The 9707-nt window shown below is 59.1% G+C and overlaps 2 protein-coding genes across 5 annotated transcripts; one reads left to right on the top strand and one right to left on the bottom strand.

Moving 5' to 3' along the window:
* Positions 1-2396: 2396 nt before the first annotated feature.
* Mxd3 (MAX dimerization protein 3) lies at positions 2397-6646 on the top strand. Of its 4 annotated transcripts, XM_027409814.1 has the most exons (7): positions 2400-2610; positions 2761-2866; positions 3905-3934; positions 4063-4177; positions 4908-5009; positions 5890-6073; positions 6192-6646. In XM_027409814.1, the coding sequence occupies exons 1-7, from the start codon at positions 2541-2543 to the stop codon at positions 6305-6307; spliced, it is 723 nt and encodes a 240-aa protein (XP_027265615.1). In that variant the 5' UTR covers positions 2400-2540; the 3' UTR covers positions 6308-6646. The 4 variants fall into 4 exon arrangements, with proteins under 4 accessions (XP_027265616.1, XP_027265615.1, XP_035298883.1 ...); XM_027409815.2 differs by lacking the exon at positions 3905-3934 and having other exon boundaries at positions 2397-2610; XM_027409816.2 differs by lacking the exon at positions 4908-5009 and having other exon boundaries at positions 2404-2610.
* Positions 6647-6854: 208 nt separating this feature from the next.
* Prelid1 (PRELI domain containing 1) lies at positions 6855-9667 on the bottom strand. The gene is made up of 5 exons (XM_027409818.2): positions 9434-9667; positions 8760-8985; positions 7747-7860; positions 7590-7668; positions 6855-7323 (listed from the first exon to the last, which is right to left on the bottom strand). Exons 1-5 carry the CDS (start codon positions 9523-9525, stop codon positions 7181-7183), a joined length of 654 nt encoding a protein of 217 aa, XP_027265619.1. The 5' UTR covers positions 9526-9667; the 3' UTR covers positions 6855-7180.
* Between the last annotated feature and the right edge of the window lie 40 nt (positions 9668-9707).

The following is a 9707-nucleotide window of genomic DNA, read 5'->3' as shown; positions in this document are numbered from 1 at the left end:
TGTGTCTCTGTGTGAGCGCGTGTGTTGTCTGTGTGAGTGTATGTGTGTGTGTGTGAGAGAGAGACAGAGCGCGTGTGTGTCTCTGTGTGAGCGCGTGTGTTGTCTGTGTGAGTGTATGTGTGTGTGTGTGAGAGAGAGACAGAGCGCGTGTGTCTCTGTGAGCGCGTGTGTGTATGTGAGAGTGCATGTGTGAATGTGTGTGAGCATGTGTATGTGTGTGTGTGAGACAGACAGAGTACGTTTGTGTGAGTGTGTGTGTGGTGAGTGTGTGTATGTGTGTGTGTGAGTGTGTGTGTGTGTGGTGTGTGTATGTGTGTGTGTGGTGTGTGTGTGTATGTGTGTGTGTGAGTGTGTGTGTAGGGGGGGGTTCCTGCTGCCTTCTTTGGGAAGCCAGTCTTCTTTCTCATCCACGGCCCAAGTCCATCCATTGGAAACAAGATAAGCCCACACAATTACTGCAGCTGACAGGGCCGTGGACCCCGCCCCCCAGGGGATCCAGGGACAGAGGCTCTTCCTGCTGACAGATCACGATACTGGGGCTTCATTGGGCCGAGGTCTGCGAAGCGTTTGCTGGCACATTTCTCACAGGGGCTTCCAAGCACCTTGCCCTTGCCCTAGAAGTGTTTCACACCTGTCTGTCGCTGGCTGGAGGCCTGGGGCCAGGCTGGCCTGTTCCACCACTGGTTCCCACAGCTCCCGGGATGAAGGGGCTGCTCAGCTCCTATTCAGGGTTTGTCTTGCTTCCACGCCAGGCCTTCCCTCTGCTGGGACTCTCCTGGAGAGCGTTCCGTGTCCGTTCTGCGGAGGCCACCAGGGTGCGGGATGTGTGCTGAGGTTTGTCCTGCCCGTGTGTGCTGAGACAAACGTCGTTAGGAACGCATGGCTCCGTGGTGGCGCTCCTCCGAAGCCCCAGGGTCCGGGACTCGGAGCGGCTGTTGGGAGGTCGTCGTCGCTGTTACATGGCGAGTCTGAAGCTTGGTTGCTGGTTGGTGAATGCCTCCCTCCCTCCCTCCCTCGCTCACTCTTTTCCAGGAGTTCACCCGCAGGTGTTACTCGGCTGACTGCTGATGGGCGTTTGGGGCCCCGCCTGTCGCATGTCGCCTGTCGCCTGTCGCGGGGCTGGGCAGCCCTCCGGGCGGGTGTCCATCTCCACAGCTGCAAAGGTTGGTTTCAGGCTCAAACTGCTGCACAGCCGCAATTCTAGCTAACAGTTGGTTTCTCTGCAGTGACTTTCGGGGCGCCTTCTCCGAAGGGCCGGAAGGGCCGGTGCGTGTGTCCCCTAGGCCACCTGTTTCCGTGCCCTGCGCGCTGCCGAGCCGAATGCCCGCCCGTGCGGACACCGAGGTGCGGCTTCCCGGCGGCTCCGCTCCGGGGCTCCTTCTAGTCCCTTCCGGGCGCCGCGCGGGCATTAGCTCTGCCCTCCGCCTCGCTGCCTCGGGGTCCCCGCGTTGTCACACTCAGCAGGGACGGGACGGGAGCCCAGGAGCCCGGGACCGGCTGGTGCGCTCCGTGCCCTGGCTCGGAAGCTGTCACCTCCCGACGCGCTCCCGATGACCTTAGCTGCCCCGCACGCGACCCAGCGGCGGTGGGCGCGGCGGCCCGCGAGGGCAGATATATGGACGGACCGCACCGCTCCCCCTCCCGCGCCCCTCCCGGATGGACCGCACCGCTCCCCCTCCCGCGCCCCTCCCGGGATGGACCGCACCGCCCCCCCTCCCGCGCCCCTCCACCCCCTCCGCCCCTCCATGGATGGACCGCACCGCTCCCCCTCCCGCGCCCCTCCCGGGATGGACCGCACCGCTCCCCCTCCCGCGCCCCTCCCGGGATGGACCGCACTGCTCCCCCTCCAGCGCCCCTCCACCCCCTCCGCCCCTCCATGGATGGACCGCACCGCTCCCCCTCCCGCGCCCCTCCCGGGATGGACCGCACTGCTCCCCCTCCAGCGCCCCTCCATGGATGGACCGCACCGCTCTGGACCGCACCGCTCCCCTCCGCCCCTCCCGCCCCTCCGCCGGCGCCTGCGCACCACCACCCTCTCCGCTCGCTCGCTCGCCCCCGCCCTCGCCGTCTGGCTTTTCAAATTTGAAACCTGCGGCTTTTCCCGCCCGACCGGGGCCCCCGGCGGGAGAGGGCGGGGCCGCGCGCCAGCCAACCCTGTCTCGGTGGCTCGCGACCCGCCCCGAGGATGTGGCGCGCCGCGCGCACGTGCGACCCCGGCCGCGCGGCTGCGGGCGGCGGAGTGTGAGCGGCTCGCAGCGCCCCGTGTCCGCGCTGTCCCCCGGCCGAGCGTCTGTCACCAGCCAGGGAGCCTCGGACCCGCATAGACTGGGCGGGAGGAGGCGGCACGGGGGGCGGGGTGGGCGGCGGGGCGGCCGCGGTTCCAGGGGCGGGGGCGGGGCGGGGCCGGGCGGCCGGGCGGGGCGGGCCCTGTGTTTGTGGCACCGCGTCAGTTACATTGAAACAAAAGTGGTCCAGCGGTGCCAGGGCTCGCATCCCCGGCCCGCTCATCCCCGGCCCGCTCGCCCCCGGCGGTCGCCGACATGGAGCCCGTGGCCAGCAACATCCAGGTCCTGCTGCAGGCGGCGGAGTTCCTGGAGCGGCGCGAGAGAGGTGAGCACGGCCCCGCGCGGTGCACTCGGTCCCCACTCGGACAGAGCCGGCCGCAGGGCGCGGGGGCGCCGGGGCTCCGAGTGACCGGGAGGGTCCTGCATCACGCCGTGCCAGGGGCTCCGGCTGACGGCTGGGTCCTCTCTCCGGCAGAGGCGGAGCACGGCTATGCATCCTTGTGTCCGCACCACGGCCCCGGGGCTGTCTACAGGAGGAGGAAGCGGCCCCTGCAAGCTCCGGGCGCGCTCAACAGTGGGCGGTGAGCAGGGATGGGGCAGTGTGGGGAGGGGAGGGGAGCGGAGGGGAGGGGCGCGAGTCCTCAGCCGGCCCACCCAACCCCTTCCCGCTTCCTTCCTCGTTTGCCTTTCTGGTCCAGGTATGCTACTGCAAATGCCCTCTCTCAATGTGTGTATGTATGTGTGTGTGTGTCTGTGTGTGTCTGTGTATGTATGTGTGTGTGTGTGTGTGTATATGTATGTATGTGTGTATGTGTGTGTATGTGTGTGTGTGTCTGTGTGTGTCTGTGTATGTATGTGTGTGTGTGTGTGTGTGTATATGTATGTATGTGTGTATGTGTGTGTATGTGTGTGTGTGTGTGTGTGTATGTATGTGTGTATGTATGTGTGTGTCTGTGAGTGTGTGTGTATGTGTGTGTGTGTATATGTATGTATGTATGTGTGTATGTGTGTGTATGTTTATGTATGTGTGTATGTGTGTGTCTGTGTATGTATGTCTGTGTGTGTCTGTGTGTGTGTGTCTGTGTATGTATGTGTGTGTGTGTGTGTGTGTGTATGTTTGTGTGTATGTATGTCTGTGTGTGTCTGTGTGTGTGTGTGTGTGTGTGTGTGTGTGTGTGTTCGTGCGGGCGCACCTGCTCACAGACTCCTAGCGCACCTTTGATGTGCCAGGAACTGTAACGAGACAGCTCTGAGTCCCCGGTCCACTCACACTCCTGACCTCTCTCCCATACAGGCTTCTGCTTTTCTCACCCTTTGCATGCGCAGTTTCTTTTAAATGTTTCCCCTCTGCTGACCCCTCTGGCAGACTTGTTTCTGGATCCAGTGCCACATCTGTCCAGGAACCGTCTGGCCTGGCTGTCAGGGGAGACCCCACAACTACCTGGGCAAGTGTCCTGTATCTTTGGTGTATGTGCCTTTGATTGTTGCCCTGGATGAACCCAGGCCCTTACAAAAGGCTTACTTGGCACAGATATCTGTAGTGAGTTCTGAGCCACCCAGTGGCCTGGGACCGTGACAGCCGCCCCGCCCCTCACCGCACCTCTTTCTGGCATTGGCAGGTCCGCACACAACGAACTGGAGAAACGCAGGTGAGTTCCTACCTGGCTTGGTGGTACCAGGTCCCAAGGACGATGTCTCTCAGACCTTTCCTGTCTTGCCGTCCCTCTGGCTGGTGAGGTGGGCTGGCACTGCCCTCCAGAGACCCCTTTCCTTGCAGGAGGGCCCAGCTGAAGCGGTGCCTGGAGCAGCTGAGGCAGCAGATGCCCCTGGGCGTTGACTGTCCCCGATATACCACACTGAGCTTGCTGCGCCGCGCCAGGGTGCACATCCAGGTAGGGTGCCGTGTCCCCAGTGCGCTTATTAGACCGTGAGGGGTGGTGTGGTGTGGAGGGCCTGCCCTCATCCTGTGTGACAACCGGGGTGCTTGTAAAGGTCCCTTTTGTTATGGTATTACTTAGGTCCTAGCAGCGAGACCGTTTAGTTCCGCAGAGTACGTGCCTGTTGAAAATAGTCTTGTTAGCCATGTGATTCGGTGGACTGTAGAGGGCTGGTACCTGCCCCCTCCTCCCGGCCTTCAGGGCTTACTGGGTTTGGGTTCTGCTGGTGTCATGAAAAGGGCAGAGGTGAACCACTAGCTCGTCAGACCTGGCTTTGCCACTGCCTGGGTGGGATTGCAGGCCCCCTGGTGGACAGGAGTGGGTATTGCAGATGCCAAGGCCTAGACTGTGCCAGCTATGAGGGCATTTTAGAAGCTGCCTTCTAAACAAGAGGATTTTCCCTGCCTTCTGGGCCCATTTGATGAGAGGAAACAGATACGGCCAGACTGGAGGCACAGCAGGTGAGGCAGACTCAGCACCAAGAGGATAACGCCTGTCTACCTTATCAGCAGACATTTATTAAGCTCCTCTGTCAGGCTCTAGTCAATGGCCACGGCAGTCTGTGCCGTCAGCAAATACATCGTGGCTGTAGGGCATATTTGCACCATCCCATAGGTGCATGCTGTCACCGTCATTGTTCTGGTTGTCACATAGGCTCTTGTTTCTCCTTTGACCTCATTTTCAGGTAGATGAAATGTGTTACTTAGAGGTGGTGGATGGCAAATGGCAAGACGCGGGCAGCATTCCTTCTGGCTTGGCGCCTGCCAGGCTGCTTTCTACACTGCATGTAGGTCTATCTCCAAGGTCCATCCCCAGCTGGAAACCCTGACAGCACACAGCCAGCCTCAGCACCTACTTCAAGCCTCTCCCTAATGCAGGCCTGGCTTTCTTGGGCTCCACACAGCCCCACGACAGCTTTCTTAGGGTTCTCTCCCTACCAACCACAGACAAAGCTGGCCTCTTTAAGCTTCCCAGGGTCCTTCTACCTTGGTGGTAGCCCAGCCCCACATCTTAGTCTAAGTGAAGGACACGCAATCTTCTGCACCTTGTCTTGAGTATTCTGCCTTATTCTCCTCTTCTTGTCTTAAAAAACAAAAACAAAGTTATTATTTGGATGGGAGGAGAATCAAACCCAGGGCCTCGCCTGTGCTGCGCAAGCACCTCACCGCGCTGCTTCTCCAGTGAACTAGTAGCCTCCAGGCTCTAGTACAACAATTTAAATTAGTTGGCTGCACTTCAAAGAACACTTGACATGAAGAATGTGGCTCCACCTTTTTAATTAATGGAGCAAGTGGACAGTGCTGGTCTTTTGACCATGTTCAGCAATGGTCTACAACTTAGGCGTGGCCATATCCTTCAGCCAGTTCTGACTGTCAGGATGCTGCAGCCTCTCCACCTGTTTCCCAGTTTGTACTGGCATTATATTCCACCCTAATATGTGACTAGGCTCTAGGGGCATTTGAGATTGGGGTACCCTGCCATCCACAGCCATCTAGACAGATCTTTGTATACAGAAGGGCAGGAGGTGATGGCCTCCCGGAGGATATGAAACCACCTTGGGTTGGTTTATGTGGTTGCCTGTCTGGCATAGACAAAGGCCCCGGTGGCCACAGAAAGGTCAGGCCCTGGGCAGCTGACCCTAGTCCCTGCCCCCGGGGATTCTGCAGAAGCTGGAGGAGCAGGAGCAGCAGGCCCAGCGGCTCAAGGAGAAGCTTCGCAGTGAACAGCAAAGCCTGCAGCAGCAATTGGAGCAGCTCCAGGGGCTGCCCGGAGCTGGAGAGCGGGACCGACCCCGAGCTGACAGCCTGGACTCTTCTGTTCTGTCCTCTGAGCGCTCAGACTCAGACCAAGGTGAGTGGAGCAAAGGGGTAAGGGCTGGGTTGTGGGCAGGCGGGTGGGCGGGGCTCCTGATGGGCAGCTCCTCTCTCTCTCTCTCTCTCTCTCTCTCTCTCTCTCTCTCTCTCTGCAGAGGATGTAGAGGTGGATGTGGAGAGCCTGGTGTTTGGGACTGAGACTGAACTGCTTCCGAGACTCAGCACTAGCCAGGGGCTTGGCTACTCACACAGCACCAGTACCTGGCTATGACACTCACTGCCCATAGCATCCTTTTCTCTTTGGACTGAGCCTACTAGGCAGGAGCCCCACACAAGTCCCAAGGTCTGCTTAGAGCCACTTGTTGGAGACTGGGAGGAGACTACGAAAGATCCTTGTGTGGAAACAGGACTCTGTGGGCTCAGCTGCACAGCTTGAGCCTGGGCTACCCTCCCCATTCCCCTAGGGGGGGCATTTTATGTAGCCCTTGGCTCTGCTTTGCTGCCCCCCATGGGGACAGGAGCCTATAGGCCGCTTGTTCCTGGGCAAAAAGCCCCAGGCCTCTGCCCCACACATACCGCACAGTATTTTCATTAAAATCCTCTTTCGTAAGTTCCTGTCCATGGTTTTGCCTGATGAGAAGGAGGAAGTCCCAGCCACAGCTGGCCAAGAGGAAGTCCGATCAGTAGCTGCCACACACGGTCATGTGTCAGGCAGTGTACATCTGGTGCAGTGTGGAGGCTGCTCTGTTTGTGGTGCCAGGCAGAGTGATGACTTGCCTGAGGTCCAGATCCAAACCAAAGCTATCTGACTCCAGAACTGGGGCCAATCAAATCAAGTGTTTATTGAGTGCCTGTTATGTGCTGAATATTGTTCAGGGTACTCGGGACACATCAGAGAATAAAACAAGAGCCCTGCCCTCGAGGAGCGTACAGTCTATCATGTATCGCCTCTTCACCTGCGCACTGCCTGTGACCCTGGGCAAGTCACTGCACCTTTCTGCCCAATGGGGTAAAAGGAGTCTGGGCTCAGTAGCCACTGAGCAGGCGTACTGCAGATGCGGACCCTGACCCACCACCACCAGACAGCAGAGAGGGCTGGAGGTGGATTTTTAATAATCAAGTACAATGGGAAGGGAGGAGGGAGCTACACAAGCTGCTGCTGTTGCTGCTTGGTGGCGGCCTTGTTGGCCAGGTCCTTGGCCTTCTCTGTAGCTGCCAGCGCTGTCTCCTTTGCCTTTTCTTTGGCCTCTTTGGCTGTCTCAACAAGTGTTTTGGAAGGGGCTTCACCTGTGGCAAACGACAGGAGGCTGGCTTCAGGAGATGCCTAGAAGACCCACTCAATCCCTGTTCAAACATGGCAGTCACTATTTACGGGCCAGGCTTGTGAGGAATGGAGTTTGTCCTGTTTCCTGACCCTCCCACCCTTCCAGGCGCACACAAGCAAGTGCCTCAGGCTCTGATCAGGGCAGTGATTGGTCAAGTTGAGGTAGAATTATCCTAGCCACTGCTAGTGAGGGTCCCTTAGTCCCCCAAGCAGTGTCCAGAGCTCTCACCTTGTAGCTTGGCCAAGATGTACTCAAAGCCCTTCATTGTCTTGGTCACATTGCTTTTGAACCGGGCAAGACCAAATTCCTGGCAGGAGAGACAGAAGCATGGGAGAAATGTTCAATGACCCAGAGTCCAGCGGGGCCCAGCCCCCAAACCTCTTACCTGGACAGCTCTAGAGACGCCAAATAAGCTAGAGGAGACCCAGGCTTCCCGACGGATTTCGGTCCAGCCGCTGTTGTCAGAGTTCACACAGTAAACACATCGTTCCTCCACCACCTGCACAGGAAATCACATAGACGGCCTCCCTGTAGGATTATCTTTTGCTTTGCTCACTCACAGACTCCACCCTGGCTCTCCTGTGCTGCTGAAGCCAGCACTGCATCCCTGCCCTCAACACTGGGTGAGTCCTTGCCTCACTCACAAGGGGAAAGCAATAAAAAGAAAATTCTTTATATATCCCAGGCTCAAAGAGAAGCCATTCTGCCTCTTCAGCCTCCTTGCTGACCCTTTAAAAGTAGAATGTAGTCCCTTGGGATCAGCCCGAATTCCAGCCTGATCCTGGGCTTTGCTTGGCGCCCAGGGATCTAGACATGCAGTGTTTCCAGTTTGCCTTTTGCACTGTCCCCTCTGAGCTCTCACACACACACGCACGCACGCACGCACAGACACACACATCTGATAATAATCACAGCTTTCATTATCAAGATGAGGGGCAACTTCCTGAAGAACACAAAGATGGTCATCACAAACACAGCACTGCGCTGGTTGGCTGTCTATAAAGTCACAGCGCCCCTTGCCCTCCCAGTGTCATTCCTGAAAGCCTACCCTATTTGTATGTATGTCAGACACCAAGTGTTTTGTGCACAGCACTTGAAACAAGTTCTGCAAAGAGGTGTTCCCCCGTCATCTGAGAGCCAGTGGGCAGGCCCAGAGAGGCCGACCACCCGAAATGGGGCAACCTGAGGCCTAACTCTACAGAATTTGATCATCAGCATTTTTTTTTTTTTTTGAGGCTGTCCTGGAACTCAGTCTGTAGACCGGGCTGGCCTGCAACTCACAGAAATCCACCTGCCTTTGCCTCCCGAGTGCTGGGACTAAAGGCCTGCGCCACCAATGCCCGGCCTTTGCCTGTGATCTGAGGGGCAACCATTTTGAGGGACCGAAGGAGGCCTCACCATCAGCCGGGCGTGGTTGATGTTCCAGGTGAAGGTGGTCATGGTTTGCTTCTGTGGGTCCACAATCGAGTCCTCCAGGATGTACACCGAGTGGGCGACGTTGGCAGGAAACAGTCGCTCTGCCCAACGTGGCATCCTGTTGGTCTTGGTCAGGAGTCTCCGGGACAGAAGCTTCTGGTCAGGAGTCACCTCGCGGTGCACGATGTCTTCGGTTAAGACATGTTTGCTGCGGGCGTGGCAATGAGGAGGATTCTCAGAGGTCTGCTCGTGATCAGCTGTGATCCACAGGTTCGCATTTGGAGCCTCCGGGTCATGGCTTCCCGCAATCTTACTGAGAGCACACTGAACCTATCCCCGGGCAAATTCCACATCCTCCCTCCCTCCTCCCCTCCCCTCCCCTGACCTAGTTGTGAGGCTGTCCAGGCTCAGGGCTTGGACCACCTGAGAGCGCCGCGGGCAGGCGAGCAGGCCGGCGCCGGCCTTTCTCCACCCTGCCCGCCCGCCGCGGTTCCGGCCCGGACAGCGGCCTCCGAGGGCCTGGCAGGCCGGTGGCGGCCGCAGTGGGCACTCTGCGTTCTCACCGCGCCGCCGCCTTCCCTGCCGACACTCTGGGCCGGCCGCGGCGCCCACGTCCACACGCGGACAGGCGATGCTCGCCCGGCCCCGCCGCGTACCTGTAGGGGTTCGGGTACCGTTGCCAGAAGGCAGCGAACACTTGGTCCCAGGAGCTCCGGAGCACGCTCTGGCCCAGGAAATACTTCACCATCGTCCCGACCCGGGCGGGCTCAGCACCCGCGCAGCATCAGGGTGACGAGCCCGGGGGTGGGGGGCACGAGGCTCGGCGCACGCCCGCCAGGCTCGCAGCTCAGTCACCGCCGCGCCGCGCCCAGGTCCCTGCCGCCGCCATGGGGGGACTATAGGACTGCGCGACGCTTCCGGCGCCGGCCG

This window comes from Cricetulus griseus, chromosome 3 (assembly GCF_003668045.3).
Source record: "Cricetulus griseus strain 17A/GY chromosome 3, alternate assembly CriGri-PICRH-1.0, whole genome shotgun sequence".
Classification (NCBI taxonomy): domain Eukaryota; kingdom Metazoa; phylum Chordata; class Mammalia; order Rodentia; family Cricetidae; genus Cricetulus; species Cricetulus griseus.
Note: the sequence above shows the minus strand (reverse complement) of the source record. Positions and strands in the feature narration are given on the sequence as shown.